The 20,848-nt window shown below is 38.5% G+C and overlaps 2 protein-coding genes across 2 annotated transcripts in view; both read left to right on the forward strand.

The window, feature by feature from the left end:
- Positions 1 to 772: 772 nt before the first annotated feature.
- The window catches only part of LOC125704855 (apolipoprotein L3-like), a 37,507-nt gene continuing 17,431 nt past the window's right edge, over positions 773 to 20,848 (forward strand). The window contains exons 1-3 of the mRNA XM_048970994.1: positions 773 to 816; positions 951 to 1,050; positions 2,181 to 3,217. Coding sequence (XP_048826951.1) covers positions 1,022 to 1,050; positions 2,181 to 2,997 — 846 coding nt within the window. The 5' untranslated portion in view covers positions 773 to 816; positions 951 to 1,021 and the 3' untranslated portion in view covers positions 2,998 to 3,217. The remainder of the gene's footprint in view (positions 817 to 950; positions 1,051 to 2,180; positions 3,218 to 20,848) is intronic.
- Positions 9,495 to 20,848, forward strand: part of LOC125705231 (serine/threonine-protein kinase Nek1-like) — a 35,863-nt gene continuing 24,509 nt past the window's right edge. Inside the window, exons 1-3 of the mRNA XM_048971674.1 lie at positions 9,495 to 9,882; positions 9,995 to 10,094; positions 10,353 to 10,456. Coding sequence (XP_048827631.1) covers positions 9,745 to 9,882; positions 9,995 to 10,094; positions 10,353 to 10,456 — 342 coding nt within the window. The 5' untranslated portion in view covers positions 9,495 to 9,744. The remainder of the gene's footprint in view (positions 9,883 to 9,994; positions 10,095 to 10,352; positions 10,457 to 20,848) is intronic.

Genomic DNA, 20,848 nt, shown 5'->3' on the forward strand with positions numbered 1-20,848 from the left:
CTGTAATAAATTGAAATAAATAAAAAAAAAACACAATAATGAGGTATGAGATTAATATTTGTATTTGTTACCAGTTATGCTACAGAAATACAGACTAGATAACTATAATATTCCATTTGCTTATAGTTTTCACACCAGGAACAATTCTTCATGTTCGAGTTGTGGAGCAAGCCATCTCCACAGATTTCTGAGAATTTCTCAGCTGAGCTGCGCCATCTGGTGGATGAACTCCTTCATAAGGACCCGGCCCGCAGACCCACCATTGACAGCATGCTAAAGAAAGAGTTCTTAGCTAAACGGATACCCCTCTTATTAAAGGTGAGTTCATCCTTATAATTTATTTACTTAGCTATGGCTGTAATTTACTAGATTTCTGACATATCATAAAAAACTGTACAGTGATTTTATCTTTTTTTAAGTAGGGATTTTTCATTGCAGAATCAAACTTCAAACTCTTTCAATTGTATAACTTTTTTAAGTTCTCAAAACATCTTCAAAATAAATTAAGTTTCATAACAATACATTTGATGTTGGTGTTGTGCAAATAAAATGTGTTGGATATGAATGTAAAATAATTACTAATAGACTTGAAAAATATTTTCTTAAATTTTACAGATTGTTGAAGTTACCTATGTATTATAAAGTTTTCTTCTAATATCAATAATCAAATGAGAATCGATAATCAAACAGTAAAAATTTGAATATTTGCCATTACATTGTTACACAGAGGATGTTAGACAAATACTTGTGTTATTTTTTGGTTTACAAAGGCAGAAGCCTCAGTGGTTCCTGCAACTTTTACATTCAACGAACCAGGTAAATTGGATTTTGTTTATTCAGCCTATTCTGAAATTAAGTGCTATTTTGTGCATTAGTACTGTATGTCAGCATTGGCAAAATTATATTTACAGCTGATAAGCTGTTAGTAACAGATGGCATTTCTTGTTCAGGAATTTATGACTGGAATAATCAGGGAGTGCCCCGTGACTCTGACCAGGATCGGCGTTTGGAGGAAGGATGTATGGACAATCAGGAAATGCCCGTGGACAGGTAAACACAATACGAGTCACTTCCAGGGCTCAACGTGGCACGAGCCGTGAAACTATGTCGACTGCATCTCCAGGGGCTCCCAGCCAGGGAATACCCACCGTTAACCTGACTCAGTAGGTTACATGGGTTCATTATTCCAGGAAGGACAGAGACGTGTATCCAACCACAAATATAACAGTTAATATGTACAAAGTGATATCTGTAATTTTATTTGTATATTTCTTTTAAAAATCACTTAATTTTCAGTTCATGCCTGTGTGCCACTTCATTCTTAGATAAAAGCTATAAGAAAGCTTATGTATTTGATCATATGTTCATAACATCCGCACACCAGTTCATAGCTCTTTTTACAAAATCAGTAAGATGTAAATTAATAAGCGAAAACATTGTTTTTATAAAGACACACTCTGCCCCCAGCAACAAGATCTCGCTTCCTGTAAGAAGCAGACTTTCCAGCTCTGAGTGGTATTATTTAACACGTTCAAAACCATACAGGTTGAGGACACAATGTCCATCCGTATTTCTGACAGGGAGTGAGATTTTGGCACAAAGCCTCCATGTAACTTGGATGTTTTGGCTGCATCATCCCCACCTTTGCATGCATCACTCTTCCTCCAACGCTGAGTTTGTGAGGACCTCAGTCATTACAATATCTTTATATTATAGTCTGAAAAAAAAACAGATATTTGGTGATAGTTCATTTTTAACTGCCATGTACTTTGAAACGTTATAACTCAGGAGCAGCTGTCCTTTTCTGGTGCTACTGAATGTTACTGGCATTGTGTAATATTACCCCGTGGTAGTGATGTAGTCAAGACCAGCTAAACCGATACCAAGTTCTTACCAAGACCAGAGTGTAAAAAAGACGGAGACATTTGGCGCCCTGTACCCATCCTGCTAAATTTTGCTGCGTACATCTACCGATGACATGGCAAAATATGACCCAAAATTAAATTTAATTCACACCACGCAATCTGCCCCTCCCCACTTCCATAAAACTGATTATGTCAATGGAATGTATCTTGAAATCTCACTGTTTTACATCCACTGGCCTTCAAATTTATGCTAGATGATTAACTGTATGAATTTCTAAAACCCTGTATTCATGTTGATGTACTTTATTTTACCAGGAATCTGAGATTTTTGATCTCTCAGGTCAACCAAGATATTGAAGCATTTAAAAATCTTTATGACCGAGATGTTGATGATCTTCTGAGTCTAGTGGAGAAGCTGGAGATGACTGCAGAGGGTCTGGAACGCGTCCACTTACGTACCACCGTAGGCAGCCGGACAAGGGGGGTGATAGGTGCTGCAGGGGGGGTCACCACTGTTGTTGGGCTCATTCTAGCTCCCGTCACTCTGGCAGCCTCTCTGATTGTCAATGGTGTGGGGATTGGTGTTGCTGTAGCTGGGGGGGTCACTAGCGCCGTCTCTAACGTCACCAACATGGTGAACCAGTCAATGGACCGTAAGACTATTGAGGCGATTCTTAGTGAATATCGGGAGAAAATGGAACCCATCCTAATGAGTGTGGAAGGCATGAGAACTGGCACTGAAAACTTAAAAGAGAATGAGAGCTACACAAATGTTGCTAATATGACACAGACTGCATCGAGAGCAGGGAGGGGCCTGGGTGGCATTGCAGAGCTTGTCCGTCTAGTCCAGGTAGTTAACGTTGGTAAGGTGGCTGCTCAAGCGGCCAGAGCTGTACGGGTGGCAGAGGCCTTCACAGGGGTGCTGTCTGCTCTCTTCATTGCCCTCGATGTCTATTTCATTGTTAAGGATGCCAAAGAGATCCACAACATAAGACAAGGATCTCAACAGCATGATGAAATAAAATCAGCCACAATGAAGCTTGTAGCAAATATCAGGGAGATGGTTTCTCAATTTAAGGAGAATTTAGATGAGTTGGAAAATACAAGGAAGGAACTGATGACTGACGGGTAGACTTTGAACTATTTATGTACTTTCAGATTGACGGGTTTTATATGGTATTCTTCTATGTACGTAATGTATACTAATGCAATAAATAACACATTTTACTAATAGCTTGACTACTTCCTGTAAGGAACTAAGGATGCCCCAATGTTCCTGGTTGGTAAGTTGTATACAGGCAGCACACTCTGGTCATGAGAAAGGCATGGAGGCCCCATTTGACATCATTAGGGTGATATGGAAGTAAATGACCAGAGAAGTGATGGAGTTACCATGTGCTCTCATGGGACACCTCCATCCCGCCCTGCCTCGTCCCTGTATCAGCCTTGTCATGCTCCAGGAGGCCAGTAATGCAGATGCAAATTTACTGATCACACCTATACACAATAGCTGGTAAGGGGCAGTGCTATTGTAGTTCGGGATCATTTTCAATTTTCAAATTTTGAAATCCAGTTTAGTTTTAGTTACTTTTCATTGAGGTTTTATTCGTTTTTATTTTAAATATATATTTCTAATAAGTTTTTCTATATTTTCATTATAGTTTACAGTAAGTATGGATATATTTAGTATTGTCAAGTTATTTTATGTGTCTGATCATTAGATAATCATAGATAAACAAGATTACACATACTGTAGCTAATAATGTAGTAATGTCTTCAAAATGGGTAAACCATTTTCCAGGTATTGTTAATGGTAATTACAGATAAATCATTACTTTGAGTGTTAAAAATAGTAGTGGAATCAATTGTTTTATAGTTTTCATTTATTGTAGTTTATTTTATTCTTGTATCTTATGTCAGTTTATGAAATAGTTTTCTTGTAATTTTCTTATTGGGTTTTCTTTAACAATAATATCCCCAGTTAGGGAGTTTTTTGGAGTATAAAAAGGGGTAAAGAACTGTCCTTACTTTGTATTTGGGCTGCCTTTCAATTCCTATTGTATGAATGAATGAATCATCACATGTCTGTTCTGTATTACACAAATTATATCAATAAATCATAATTTTGCTAAAACTATGTTGGCGAGAATCTTTGTAAATGGATTCCTACTATATTCCTGAAATAGATTTAATTCTGTAAATGTATCCATAGCATTTTAGTAAACGATCTGCATTGGCCAGTTTATGACCAATATATGTGCATATATCCATAAGATGTAATAAAAATTTACAAAGTAACTGTTTAGGCAGACAAAACACTCATCCCAATACAGAAGTACATCCCCTCAAATTTTCCATTCCACTTACCCAGTTGTTTATTGTGAGCCTGGAGCCTCAAGGACAACCTGGATAAGATGCCAGTCCTTTGGTGGGAACTATACATACTTACGTATCAGTCACCCTAAGTCTTCCCATGGTCATATAGCCTGTGAATTTGTAACACAATTTCCAGTATTAGTTCTCAAATGCATTATCACCAATTGTGGGAAAATTGTGGTTAAATAGGAAGTGTCCTGTCCCGCCTATCTAGGTCCACCTCTTACATTTAATTATGTTTTAAATCTTTCGGAGTACAGTACCATTTCCATAGAGACGAATAAACATAAACAGACAGATTTATTGGACAGGGCTTCATTTTCTGTTCATTACTTGATTGAGCATTTTGTAAATAGGATCCACTTTGTTTTATGCCCTCGTCTGAATTTGTCAGAGAGGACTTCCTCCATTCGCACCACAGGAGGAAGGCAACCACCTCTGTCAGGTCAGGTGATTGGTCAACGAACTAGGAAGGATGGTCTCAGTTCATTATTAGTCAGAACCTGGAAAACACAACCGTTGGCCTGTATCGTGAAACAGAATTTCTTGCTTAGCTGGATAACTTGTCAGATTTACGGTAGTCTCTGTGAAATATAAGGGAACAAAGATAAAGTCAATTTAAACTATGGTGCCATAAATCCATGAAGTTATCCAGCGACAGTATGCAAGAAATCCAACTTGGTGATATAGGCCCCTGTTCTCGACTATTCCTCCGCAGTTTAAATGGACTTTATCTTCGCTGACTTACATTTAGCCAAGGCTACTGTAAATCCAATATGTTATTGACCAATCACGTCTTGTCTTTACATGTAGTCAGGTAAAAATACTAATGCTCACAAAAGATGGGAACAAATATATACGATTTTAGAGTTTACAAACATTTTTAACTGTGAAATTTTATTGTTTTTACCTGCTAAAAATTGTTAGTGGAACGAAATGTAGCAGAAGCTAACTGGTCTGCTAATGGTTTTCAGAGTTAGTGGAAATGCTAATCCACTAACAAAAAAGTTATCTTTGGTAATTAGCAATTGTGGAACCCTGCTCTTCACTGTTGACTAAAGGCTTTTTTGCTAGCATTTGCTTAATGAGATTTTGGCGCAAAACAATTTTTATTTTCCCCTTGCCTGACCTTTTCCTAACTGCATTATTTTCTGTCAAATACTTACTTATGACATAATGGTGTCTGCCATCATTTTAGCAATTTCAAGAATTGATGTCTGTCACGATCGGTGCCGGTGAACGGGTGATCGCTTGGGCAGGTAAGTGGGTAAGGAGCAGGCAAGCAGGCGAAGTCGGGGAAAACGGGGATTTATTAAAAGGATCGGGTAAAAGGGACGGGCAGGACAGGTCACAAGCACTGACATTAACAACATCAATGATGGACAAGAAACCAACGCAAGACACGGACTGAAATACACAAGACTGGGCAAACATAATCAGACACAGCTGGGTACGATCAGGGAAGCACACGTGGATAATCAGGGGGCGTGGCACACACGAGGATCGTACGAGCTGGGCGTGACAATGTCCCCAAATTTCTTAATTAATTGTCATTTCCATCCATCCATCCATCCATCCATCCATCTACTTGTCCTATTGAGGGTCGTGGGAGAGTTTAGAGGCCATACCAGAGGCTACATCTGGAAGGCAGGGAACAACCCAGAATGGGGCACCAACCCATCACAGAGCACATTCACACACCTATTGTCATTTCCTAAGTAAATAAATCTATCTTGCATTCCCAGCAGCTTTATTAAGAAATTGAAACAACTTCCTTAATAAACAATTGTAGGAAACACAACTGCAGGAAAAAGTGCAGAGGTGACAGTAGGTTTTATATTCAGGTACATAATTTTTATCATTTTTAATAATTTTTAATTCACAACACAACCGAATGACATCAAAGCATGCAACAGGCTGAATGAAGTGAACAGCCACCAATAATCAAGAGCTTTTGGTGAGAATTACATAAGCTACAGAACTAGCAAATCCTTCGCCACACCTTCTGGAGTCAAAAGGCGCTATGTTGCATAAAGCACAAGGCATAACTAACATTATAGATATGTCCAAATCCATTTTGCTGTTTCGGAAATGGACGTGCCAGTACATGAGGTGAAAATGTGGGCACACACCATATATGGGAGCACCACTGGTCCACCTAAGCCTTTAGAGGTGAAGCAGGCGTGGGATGAGGTATCAGCGAGTGTGTTTCTGGCATCACCATGTCATTCGCTTCAAATGAAAATGGCACGGACAAAAAGGTAGCACCCTTAATTTAACATTTTGTGGCACCATCTTTTGCATCAATCACTACCAACAAGTGATCTCTGTACCTCACAGTGAGGCGTCTGCATTTGCCAGCAGGTAGTCTGGCCCACTCTTCCTGAGCAAACTGCTCAAGCTGTCTCAGGGTTGGAGGGTGGCGTCTCCACACTGTGATTTTTAGATCTTTCCATAGATGTTTCATAAGATTAAGATCTGGGCTCATGGAGGCCTTTTAAGAATAATCCAATGATTTTTTTCTCAGCCATTCTTGAGTGCTTTCAGCTGTATGGTTTGGGTCATTATCCTGTTTGAGGACCCATGACCAGTGACTCAGGCAGTATGTTTCGCTCCAGGATGCCTTGGTAGTCTTAAGACTTCATTGTGTCCTGCACAGATTCAAAGTTCCCCGTGTCAGATGGAGCAAAGCAGCTCCAAAACAAAACTAAGCCCCTTCTGTGTTTCACAGTAGGTTTAGTGTTTTTTCTTTTAAAGCTTAATTTTTCCTTCTGTAAATATAGAGCTGGTGTGACTGGCCAAACAGCTCCACCTTTGTCTCATCAGTCCAAAGGACTTTCTCCCAGAAACGTTGGGATTTGTCAACATGCATTTTGGCGAATTCCACTCTGGCTTTTTATGTTTTTCTGTCAGTAGAGGAGCCCTCCCTCCTGGGTCTTCTTCCATGGAGCCCATTATTGTTAAAAATGCGACGGATGGAGTGACGTACCTTGACCTTGGAGCTCAGCTTGAATGGTTTTGGCTCTTTTTCTACCATCCACATAATCCTTCTGATCAACCTGGGGTTGCATTTCCTCTTGCATCCATGTCCTGGGAGGTTGGCTACAGTCCCATGAAACATATACTTTTTAATAATATTGACCCTGTCGTCACAGGAACATGAAACTGCCTGGAGATGGTCTTATAGCCTTTACCTTTAACATGGTTATCTATAATCTTCTTTCTGAGCTAATAATCCATGAAGCACGTTTATAAGGGTAACAAGCTTACTAAAATCACTTAAAGAAACATACAGATGTAACATTTAGATATTTATACTGACAACAAGTAAACACTTAGACTAGACACACACAACAGGCAAATCTTAGAATAACTGACTTTGAGCTACTGTGTGTGTGTGTGTGTGTGGGGGGGGGGGGGGGTGCATGTTGGATTCTTAAAACACCAGCACTCTTTCTTTCACCCTTGTCGGTTCCTGTGTGTGCATCCCCCCTTATATTTAGGGTACCGACTTGCTCTAGTCCGGATCTTAAAAGCCCAGGTTATTATTGCTAAGGTTCCAAACCTCTGAGCCATACACGTTGGAATGCTGGCTTTACGTTGCCTTGTAATCTGAATTGCCTTGTGTGTGTGTGTGTGTGTGTGTGTGTGTGTGTATGTGTGTGGGCGTTTGTGATCCTACACTGGTATCTCATTTCCATGCCAGGGGGTATTTTTCACATGGGGATTACTCATTTAGCTGGATGTAATTGTTGAAGATTTGGCCTGATCCTGGCTCTGTTGGTTTTTTGAAACTCTTGCTGGATGTGTTGTCATAGCAACACATCCAAATCCTCAAACCTGCTCAGAGCAGGTTTGTTCTGTGTAAACAAGGATTAGCTCGCACACGTAATCAGTGTCCGTGTGTTGAAATCCAATCAGCCATGGCCTCACCATTCATGAATCAGCGACCAATTGATATCGGTGTGCAAATTATAAGAAGATAATTTCATACAAAGAGGGTTTTGCGCGATCGGCAAGATCCTTTATTGCTCCTGAAGTAAATTCTTTTCGAAAGATACCGCTTTAGTATATTCTTGTACTTCAATTTAACCTGTTCTCATGTTCTCATTGTTCTTATGTTTGATCTGGAATTCTGACATACAGTAGAATCCTGTTATAGCAGAATCGTATATAATGGAATTTCGCTTATAACGGACAAACGATTTGGTCCCCAGGGTCGTTTTTAGCAGTAGTTTTGTTCAGCTATAACGGACATGCAGGCTCCGCCTACAAGGCGCGTGGCGTGCCGGTGATAAACAGCGCAGATACGTAGTCGGGATTATTAATAGTCACGCATCTGGTAAATTAAAGTTGGATTACTACATGTACAATATAATAATCTATACCACAGGTGTGTCTGCTGGGGTGTGGCATGAGTAAATGGTGTCCTGTAGTTGTGTTATGGGCAAACAGCAACTCTGGACATAATGGACTTTGGGTATAACGGACTGTTTTGCCAGGTCCCTTGAAGTCCGTTATAATTGGATTTTACTGTATTAAAGAATAATTAATCTGACACATAGGAAATTAAACGCTGCATTCAGAAAGTACAATGAACACTACAGTACTTCCGCATTTAATTTGTTGGCCAATTTTTGCCAGCCGTCTTTTCTGGTTTGGGCTGCTTTGGTGGAACCTTGTTGTTGCTGTAGATGGTCTGAAGGCACGCTTTCACAGCTCACGTTAGCAGATCAGTTTCCCCTGCCCTTCTTTTCTACTACCTGGAAAATACACCATTATAATAGAAATCTGCCCAGGTGTAAGTGCACCTGGCTTTTAAAGGGAATGGGAGATGAGTGTAATTGGGTTAAAGCCGCAAATACACTCAGGACTAATTATGAGACTAAATAAAACCGTTTTGGACCATAAGCCTGGTTCTACGACTATTTTTCTGCTGATAAACTTGCAATAGTGACTTGGCCACACCCTAAAAGCATTCAGACCATGTGCTTTAGATTGTTAAAACAGAGCCTGTCATCTTTTGTGGTATGTGCTTGTGCACTTGCTACGATATAAGACAATTATTTTTAAGGACATTAAAAGATTGTTGTCCCTTTCCACAAAGATATGATTCCACTATAAACAAACATACTGTAGCACAACCATGTTCTGGTTGCAATCCTATAATAGAGTATAAAGTAGCCTGCTTGGCAAGGAGGTTAGGCAGGGGCAAGGAACATCCTGTTATTCCAGTCTGGTCACATGTTCAAATAAGATGACTGAATACTTATTTATCACATCTGTGTGACGTAGACCATTTCCTAGAAAGCATACACGTGAACTAGACTTAAAGATTTATTCCACTGGGACTGTCAGCATTAGGTCTTTAGCCATTTAGAGAAAAGGAAATAAATTCTTCTCTATAATAATTATTGACAACTCCTGAAAGTACTGTATATGCTCTTTTAGACAGTTTTTAAATATTTAACATAAAAAGAAATTTTACTTCTTTTATGCAGAAATGGGTAGTAAACAAAGTCTTCTGACAGACCGTGGCTACACGTTTTTGAAAGATCTTGGAACCAAGAATACTGGCACCGCAGCTCTGGTGAATAAAAATGAGAGGGAATACATCATCAAGACTATCAGCATGACAAACGTAAGTCTGTGGTACTGTCTAAAACTATCTAACATTATTAAGAAAATGTGCTAAATGTGGAATGTGTTCTCTGTTTCAGTTTACTGATTGTTTGAGTGATTGATTGATTTAGATGGATGATAAAACCATGCAGAGAACTCAAAGGGAAGTGGCCAGTCTGGCAGACATGGACCATCCTCACATTGTCCGCTATGTGGAGTCCTTTACTGACGGTACAGCTGCTGAAATATCGATTGTATATTATGTGGTCAGCTTTTGTGAACACATAAGAACAGGCTTCTCCAATTTTATTTCCCCTAATTCAGCCCTTGATCTGCCTATTGGGAAACCTTGCCTTTGATATGAATGAAAAATAATACATCTCAAAGTGTTAAAGATTTTATGCCACAATTTGGAACCATTTTGTTCTAACGTAACATTACATAGCCTAGTTCCTAATCAAGGAATAATGGGCATATTTTTTTTAACAGAGAACAGCAACTATTACATAGCCATGGATTACTGTGAAGGTGGAGATCTCTCTGAAAAGATTAAAGCCCAAAAAATTAAAGGTGCTCCATTCTCAGAAGACCAGGTAACCTATAGACAGATTTCAATTAACATAGCATGCTACAATAAAAGCCAAAACATTTTGCTGTAATCTCAATGGGTTCTAGACTTAAAGCAAAAATGATAAAAAAATAACACTTATACAGACACTTGTACAAGTATTTCTTAAACATTTGCTCATTCTATATCTTTAAATTTACAATTGATAACTTCTGTGGAAGTTAATCATCATTTCAATACATTTTTGCATATACAGTATGACATGCCCCCATGAGTGTTTGTTTTCCAGATCCTGGACTGGTTTGTGCAGATCTGCTTGGCCCTGAAATATGTGCATGACCGGAATATTGTACACAGAAACATAAAGCCTCAGGTTAATTTTACCATTGTTCGACAAATGTTTGTTTTACCATTCAGATGGTGTAAGAACACTGTACAGTTCAAGCACTTTTGGAGGGAAAGTAAAAGCACTATATTATCAATCTTTGCTTTTTTTCTACATAATACAATATCTTTTTGGCCAAAGAAAAAGCCATCAAGCTGGGAGACTTTGGAGTGTCTAAAGTCCTACACCGGTAATGTATTCAGACATCATGTATTGAATGCTATGCCTGCATGTCATAACACATACGTTCAGGGTGCAGAGCAGGCAGGACAGCAGACACATCATGTTGCTCCCCAAATTGCTTCTGTGACCAGGACACCTTGGTAATAGACCAAATTGGTATCGTTCTGTTGGAGTCATGAAGAAGAATAGTCAGCATGTGATGGTCTCGGACGTATCAGACCAGCTGCTCTTGGTTGGCAAATGCTGGGAGTTAAATTTCCTGATTCACAAAGAATTTGTAGGAGATCCATAGACAGGAAGACTGCCCTTTGCCACTAGCATACAGGCACAGCAGAGCTGATCTACAATGTGATTTAGCACAATGTAAAAGAATCACACAGATTAATTTACTGCAGTGTCAGACTCTGTTTCTTTACAGAAGTTTTCAGTTTAGCTGAAACCCACTATTCCCTGAAGCAACATGACTGACACATATAATAGGAATGTTTTACATACCTATACACATGTAAATCATTTCACCTGCCTAATACTGAAATAACCATTTATCTGTCCATCTGGAATAACTGCTTATTCAATGCAGAGTCTCTGTGACTTTGGAGATAGGAAGTACATGGCACACAGCAGAACGTCCAGCTAGTCTGTAAATGGTTCAATAGTATTTTAGGGTTAATTATTGCAAAGGAATTGTTTTCAGTTTGTTTTATAATTTGAGTAAGACGTGAGTACTTGTAATTCATACTCCATATATTCATATGATGATATGTTATTATTTTCATTCCAGAAAAGATGAATATGCAAATATCAAGTTAGAAAAACCTGTTTATATTGCACCAGATCTGTGGAAAAGCAAATGTTTTAATAAGCAAAGGTATTGTATCTGACATTGCATTTACGTCTGGTTCTCAACACACTTAAATTTTGCATTTTAATTTGAAATCTATGTACTGCATCAGTGTTATATACTCAATGTTTTCTTTAAATTAGGTACTTAAAAGAATATTCCAATCCTTTGTATTGCTGGCGATGCACAAAACTGAAGTAGAATTTGCCCAAAATAAAAATCACTAAATTATCTTTTAGATATTTCATATAGAGGTAAAAGTTATTTAAAAATAATTGTTTAAAAGGTCAAGGTCAACAAGGACTGAAATGGATTACTGCATAGCAGGCTTGTAGCCAGAATGAATTTTGATTGGGGTCCAAACTCATTATTTTAGTAATTGGCAACATGTTTGGTCAGGAACAAGCTAATTTTACAATATGGCATCACATCTGCTGTATAGTGATTTTTGTGAAATATAGTTATTTCCCTGTTTAAAACTAAACAATGGCTCATATGTATAATATTCCATTTCATATTTCACTATTAAACAAATCTACTTACTACTTTCATATTTCACTTATTAAACATCCTTACTTACAAGGTCAGGCTCAATTTATGTTTTGCTCAAATAAATGAACAATGCTGGCATGTTAGAAATCTTTGAATACGTTGGATATTGTGTAATTATTCATGCAGCATTAGAAACATCACTGTGTAATTTGTATTTTGTAAATTTGTTAATTATTAATATAGTTAATATAGTTTCAGATGTCTTTACAAGTGTTCAGTTAAATATTACAATAAGTGTTCAGTAAATAACAAAAACATCTGTCAGTGGCAGCTACATATCACACTGACTCATCTTTCCTTATCACCATCAGTGACATCTGGGCTTTGGGCTGTGTGCTGTATGAACTCTGCACACTCGAATTTGCTGTGAGTATCACACATCATTGTTTTGTGATTGCATCAGTGTAAAATATGACAGAAGAGATGCAGGCAGCCTTCTAAAATTAATTAGGTGTCAGGTGTTTAGGGAGTACAACCCATAGATGTTACCAGCTACTGCATGTAACATATATATATAATTACAATCTTCTCTTAGTTTTCACTACAGCAAAATCTTCTCTTCATGTTCGAGTTATGGAAAAGTCCACCAACAAAAGTTTCGGAGAATTTCTCAGCTGAGCTGCGCCATCTGGTGGATGAACTCCTTCATAAGGACCCGGCACGCAGACCCACCATTGACGCCATACTAAAGAAAACCATCATAGCTAAACGGATACCCAAACAGTTCTTATTCATGGTGAATTTATCTTTATAATTTATATATATAACAATGGCTATACTGTAATTCCTTTCTGACATATTTCATCAAAAAAAAATAAAAAAAATAACTATAGTATCACTTTACTTTGCAATACTTCGGATGCTATTGAAGTGAAAATCATGAACAAATATAATCTCCGCTTAAGATGAATGATGTGTCATCATTCATTTCTTTGTAGTTCCTTCAGTAGTTCATTCAGATTTACAGAACTAAGATTTGGTAATATATAAATATAGTAACCGCTTGGGATGAATGATGCATCACAATTCAGTAACAATGAACAAATGTGGGATTAGTATTTTACCTGTCATTCATTATTTGTTCCTGCATTACTTCCTTCAGTAGTTTCTTCCGTAGTTCACAAAGTTTGCACAATTTACACATATAGTAACAAGTGTAGATATAGTAATTGCTTGGGATAAAACAAGCCTCACGATTCATTAATGATGAAGAAACATGAGATTAGTTTGTAACGAAAGTAATTTATGGTTATTTAATACGTAAGTAATAGCACAATACTACATTATTTGTGTCCCCTGAAGTAAAGCGTTACCAAAACTACTGTAATTTGAGTAGTTTTTATATAAAAAGGGATTTTGTATTGCTAGGTTTGTAAATTAATATTTAACTTAAAAAGCTTGCAAATGTATAACTGCTTGTACACTCAGGATACAGTATCTCAAACATGTTTCTTATCTGGATCTTCTAAATAAATTAAGTTTTATATCGACGATACTTTTCTTGATGGTGTTGTGCAGTGTTATAGGCAGTATTAGACAGAGGAATTTCATGCAAATAAAATGGTTCAGGTGAAAGTGACAAAAACTGAAGTTAAAAAACGTTCAATTTTCCAATGCTTCTCAAAAGATTTCTGCAACAATATATTCTGAGTGAATCTAATTTCATACTCAAAAAGTTAAAAAGTTAACCTTTACAGTTACATAGTTAAGAATAGGATATTATAATTTTTTTTCTTCTTTTTTGGGGTATAAAGGAAGAAGTCTTAGTAGTTCCTACAACTTTTCTGCTAGAAGAACCACCAGGTAAACCGTGTGAAGCTTATTCTGTGTAATAGGAAATTGCCATGTGCAAACTGAAATTCCAGTTGGACTGGGAGGGGGGCATTCTGGGAGGGCTGTCAATGTCTTAGGCTTTAAGCAAGAACACTGTGTGTATGTGTGTGTGTGTTTTTGTGTGTGTGTCTTTCGCTGACCCTGAACCTGGAAGCTGAAACCACCTGTGTGTGAAGATAATCGGAGGCTCCATTGCCTTGCTGAGAGAACGAGGCGTATTACAGAGGCTGGTCAATGTCACAGAGGAAGATAACAGGGGAGCAGCTGGAAATAGAGAAACAGACATATATTCATATGTAGCCTTATATGTGTGCTGTGTTTAAACTGATTTGCTTGATTGCATGGAATGGATTAAATAGAAAAGTGTGAAGGGGTAGAAAAAGTGGGATGCAGCTGGTAGCGACTGGCTGTCTGTCCCTGGGCCTGGAGGAATGTGGAGGTGCATGAGGTCATCACCTCTGAGGTCATCACGCTTTCCATCTTAACCAGTGGGGTAGAAGATTCCCTTTTAGGGGAGTCACAGAAATGTATAAGAACCAAACCTTTCTGTTGTTTGGGGGGGTCACTTCTTTGGAACGGAAATACTTTTTCTTTGATGTCAACTCTAGGCGCAACCTGCTTTAATAAAGAAATTTTATCTTAAGTCATGTCAGGTAAATTTACTTTGTACTGCACCTGATGTCAAACAGAATTTAAAGAAAGAAAAGCGAGTACAGGTTTTTTACTTAATGTCGTTTGAGGTAGTACCAGGTGAGGAGACAGTAGGAGGCTGTAAAGGTTTATACGTCAGTAAATCTTTGATCAAATCTTATAAACGATTGATTATTGGTTTGCCTCTTGCTTGCTTTGACCTTCCTTCTTTCCTTATAACAAAATAAGGTACCCATTACATTATAACGAACGTTGTTTTAACAAAATCATTAATGTTTCCATTTAAGCAGATCATTCAATATTATGTTATAATGCAAAACCTTTCCCAACATAATGAACAAATTGGGCAAATTTTATTTTTGTCATGATGGCGGAAATATCCCTCCATAAATAAAAGTATTGTAACTTCCAAAAAAAATAGTATAGTAAAGGTACCTCTGTTGCAAACCTCTGACGTAAGGGCAAGAGAGTAGTTTACTTTAAAAGTACTAAGAGTAGTGAGTGTTTTTGATTTCTGTTGTCTACCTTATAATATGTACATTTCATGAAGTGCAAGGGCCCTTCAAATCCACTAAACATCAATTAACTCAATGTGCTTAGATCCTTCAAAACAAATTGATAAACAAACTAAAGATGTACAAAAATTACAGCATGGGCTACATGCAGGCCTACTACAGTACATATGAATGCTTAATGTACACAGAAAATAATATGAAATGTGGATCAACAAGTAAATATATTGAAAGTGGGTTTACCTTCGGCTAAAATCTGGTATGTTTTCACAGTTAATTTAATACAGGCTCCCAGCAACTTTCCTCCATGGGTGTCATGTCTAGGCATGGTTGACACAGGCTGCTGGTACAGGGAAACCTTATATATGAACTTAACTCAAAACACTCTAAGCAAAAGACACCATGACTGTGTCTAAAGCAGCTTGAGGGTGAGCATAAGGACACTTTTGATGTAAAAATGTAAAGCATCATAAGCCCTGTGTGACTGTGACACAAGACGGTGTCGGGGGTAGCTGCTGGCACCAAAATGGAACCAGTTGGGTCAGTAGCGCATATGGTTAAGCAGAAATCTCTAAATTGCATGTTGTATGTCTGTTGGTGTGTGTGCATGTGATGTGCCTGCGTGGTGGGTGTGTGTGTGACAGTGTGTGTACAACACTGGGCTTTTGAGAAAAGGAATACTTGTTCAAACAGGAAAAAGTAGATCTGACAAGTTATACAAGATAAACAGTGGAGTCACGCATTTACTACAGTATGACTTTCAGTTTCTCTTATGTTATTTTGTATTTCCAGTTGGTATGTTTACAGTAAATATCAGACTAGCAATTGGACTTCTGCGGACTAGATTATTTTTATATATTCTGATTACTGTGCCATTTCTGCCTGGCCATAAGCTCGCCTTATCCATTTTCATTTTGGAGCCTGAAGAAACATCAGCTGACACCAAGTACTGGGTCGCAGTCAAACAGGAGTCTGTGATCTGGGTCTTTGATGTTACAGCGACATTAGATTGATTTTCCTACAGAACAATCTTCACCCGCTTTATCTCCTCACTTTAGGTGTTGTCCCAGATCAATTTAAAGTGGCTTGAGAAAATAATCTCAAAAGGAAAAAAAAAAACACCAACCAAAACAAGAAAATAACATGCACTGCAACCGATTACACACATAACAGTAATAACACAAGTGGTCTACACTGCCATTCACCAAAGTACGCCAAAGGCACCTAAGGGATTTGGTCCAACTAAACAGCAAACTGAGTGCATATAAACTCAGAAAAAGAAAGGAAAAAAATCAATGCACACAAAAACCCAGAAGCACATCTGAGATGGCCTCCCTCACAAATCACACTTTTACTGTTAAAAGAAATGACCGGCATGAAAATTATGATCAGACCTAACAACTCTGAGACTGGGTCCTCTGGCACTTTCCTTGGGTTAGATTTAGGTAGATCTCTGTACGCATTATGGTTTGTGAATGCTTTGCATAACACGGAATGACACGAGAGTGGGGTTTCGCTCCTGTCCCTGTCACGATCTATGCAGAACCTTGCGGCAATCGTGCGGGCAGGTGGCCAAGGACTAGGCACACAGGCAGGAATCAGGGCAAACTACGGGGTTTATTCAGGGAACAGGAAACATTGAACCACGCCATAACCACAATGACGGACAAGGGAGACAAGCAAGACTAAGACTAAAATAGGACAAGACTGATCAAAGTAATCGGACACAGGTGGAGACGATCAGGGAAGCACACATGGGTAATCAGGGGGCGTGACACACACGAGGAGCATACGAGTCGGGCATGACAGAACCCCTTCTACAATAAAATTCCAGTCCTAACCCAATCCTGGAAGAATTAATCCTGGTCCCTCCCAATTCTGAAAGAGGGGAGGGGAATGATTTTAAGACAAAACATAGTTAATCAAGAAGGCTATGGTTTTGCACCAAGCCTAGTATCGCAATAAAACCACAAACACAACTACAGCCATGCAGCAACACTCCCAGCAAATGAACGCCTGCTATGCACAAACTGTAACCGGCACACAAGCACACGTTTCTGCTGCTGTACAACATATACAAAGTGCACACGGCAGGTCTATCACAATGCATTCACAGAACGAAAATATTCTCCTACCTTATATCTTTCACCTTAGCTATTTCCATTGACTTCGTGTTTGTAGATCTTTTCTCATAACGTATGCATGAAGAACACTAACTTCACCATTGAACTATTCTTCCAGGAGCTGGTTGCTTTCCTACCACACACTAACTTTTCATACAGGTCTTGTTACTTATTCCAGCATCCGCTGCAATAGCTCCAGTTGCATGTTTTCGTTGTTATTCTGATCCAGCTTTTTGAAAATTAATCCAAGTAATAAACTCAAATTTTCCTTTGACATATTTTCCTGACTCGATGAGTCTAGTCCATAAAAAAAAAAGCAACCAACCAGCCACTAGCGAACAGGACTGTTCCGAAGGGGAAATTGTAAAACGCTTAACGTGAAAAAGCTCAACGTGGCTAAGTGTTCCAAAACAACAATCAATTATCGCCAAATTTTCTCTCATATGTGTCTGGTCAAATTTTAATGTGAGATAAAGTCCATATTGCTGTGATTTCGGTTTAGATTTTTTTTGCCAGGTAGAATTGTTTATGACCAAATATGTCAGAGAAATTTGGTGATTATTGGTCAATGTTCTGGAACATTTAGCCACGTTAAGCTTTTTCCTCATTAAGCGTTTTATAATGTCCCACTTTGGGGACTTAAATTCAACAAAACAGCTAGCACTGTGTTCAAAATAAAGATCGTAGTGTTCACGTACATCAGATCACCATATAAACAGTGGTCACTTAATATGATTCCCGTTCTCGCCCTTTTTCTCATCCTGCTAATCAATACTGAAATTGACTCTCATGCTGTGGGAATCCCATGACCCCTGACTATTCACTCGACTCACCTAAACTGGATGTAAGGGGCTGTTATATTATGCATTGATAAACTCCTGTGTAGTTTCTGAGTTTAGTCAGTCGGCTAAACTATGATCCCTAACTTGATCAGACATGCTGAGTTTCCGAGTTAAACCCAGATGCTTAGCCTGTGTACGAGGTTAATTCAGATAGACTGAATCCATGCACTGTATTGACCAGCTAAGCTGACATTGTGCTAGTCTGTAGCCACCCTGCAGTTCCTTAACAAGACCAGTCTGGGTACATATTGCGTCTATGGATTTTGCTTTATCAGCCACAAAAGAATCCTGTGCAACATCACAATCCAGAACAAATGAATGAACGTAGTATACAAAAAACTCAAAAGCAAGCAGAACCACAAATTCTCTGGAGTTCTTAACTAAAATGTTTATGAATCAGTTGGAGTCAGATTTCATTTGTCACACCCTTTGGCTGCCCAACTGGATGCCATTGTTGGGCCAGTGGACCATACCTACCACTATTACATTCTGATGGAGGGAATGCAGGTGTGGCGTTATTGGGGGAGGAAGCAGCGAGGGAATATGGAAATGGACAACCCGACTACGCCACTCTGGGAATTGCACCCAGAGAATTAGAATACCGGAGTTCAAAACCCACTCCAATATAAAAGGACACAGATTCGTGATCACCATAGGGGAGACGTGAAGACCATAAACACTCCCTTTATTAGGCTGCTGTTAGTTCACACTCCGAATAAAAACAAAAAGGAACCAAACAGCAAATACTACAAATCAAATCATGTTAAAAACACTCCAATCGCACGACAAAAAAAGGAATAGCATATCTGGCACAATATCCTGGAAATTTGTCATGCTGATATTTAGTAATGACAAAATTAGGGAGCAAGATGTTTTACTGTCCCAACCCCACCTCAAACCAGTTCACAAATTTCTAATTTATTACTCCCCCCCCCCCCCCCCCCGAAGTAGACCCCCAAATTATTTTCTTAATAAAAGTCTCTTTCACTTTAAAAAAGGCAGACCACTTATTTATCACACTTGCGCACACTCAGAAAGATGTGCTTACATCTTTTTACACAAAATCCAGGTTTTATCAAACAAAATGTATTTGACAGGAAAATATGGGCATATGTGTAAAACTTGGTGGCATGGTGGTGCAGTGGTGTGACCTGGCTTCAAATCTCCTGGGTTTGTTAGTGTGCTGTAAGATGGGTTGATACCCCATCCTACGTTGTTCTCTGGCTTGCATGTAGGAGAGGTTCTGTGACCCTGAATAGAAGTTACAGAAAATGGATTGTTCAGTCTACAAAAACTCACAAGGAGGGGTATGTGACATTTGGGACATTTAGAAAAAGACAATTACCCATTGTGTGTATGCCTTACCCTCCTTAATGTAACTTCCCCACATTTCTCTGCCATTCATTGTCTCATTGTGTTGCTTGCATGCGATGCTTTTAAGGAGTATGATTAAAAAGCAGCTTTGTTTTAATACATCTCTCTTCATCTTAATTCGCCACTGCCCCAATGCCTTGGTCTGCCCGGCACCACAATATATACTGAGATGTGTTTTTGCTATTATTATTGTATTTCATTCTATTGGGATTCTGTTTATTTGTGTAAACCAGAGATTATGCATTTTCCTTGGAGAATTTAATTTGCTATTTTAAATTCTGTGACTTGACTGATCAATCCTTTGGTAGCTGCTTAGGAAACCGGCTGCTGAGAGTATGCTTACTTTCCAGACAATTTCATATTGCCTTAGATGGGGGGCACCAGCAGTAATGCTTTTCGAGGGCAACACATCAGTTAGGACTGGTACTGGATGCAGCCAATGAAATGAGTGCTAATTGAGCAACTTTTGTCAATCAAAAGCCATTTTATTCTATTAATAAGTCATATGTGATGCCAACATGAAATTGACAAATATAGTAGCTCAATAGCCTGGGTCAACTTGTGATTTATTCATTTTGAGTTTCATGTAACAAATCTTCTGACTGCTCTGGTAAAATATCGCTCAATAGGGCAACAACATCCCTCATCATAGTTGGCAGACACATGTTGAAGTTTGAGGGTGATGATATGCATTTGCTCTCAGTAATTACAGTCATATTGCCAAGTCATTTCATTCTCTCCATCTTCAGATTTGACCACTTTTTTGGGGCTGACAAAATTTACTGCAGTGGCCATAAAACACACCTTATTATATTTAACTTTATCATTACACAACATACAAGTACTCAGTCAATGACACACAGTTTGACATTTAATTTGAAAGTGTAAAATAGTACAGAACAGCTGGGCAATGTATGCATGTGCCATAAATAAATAATTTGGAAATGCACAACTATACATTTTCTTGTTTCTGGCAAATGTGCTTAGGCCTTGAAATATAACATTACGTCATGCCCCACATCACACTATTCAAAATTCTTATTTTTAGTTTTTTATTTACAGTTGCCATCACCGGACTATGCAAAACCAAGGTTTGATTTGCATATTACTGTGTGTGAGCA

Source organism: Brienomyrus brachyistius, chromosome 12 (assembly GCF_023856365.1).
Source record: "Brienomyrus brachyistius isolate T26 chromosome 12, BBRACH_0.4, whole genome shotgun sequence".
Classification (NCBI taxonomy): Eukaryota; Metazoa; Chordata; class Actinopteri; order Osteoglossiformes; family Mormyridae; genus Brienomyrus; species Brienomyrus brachyistius.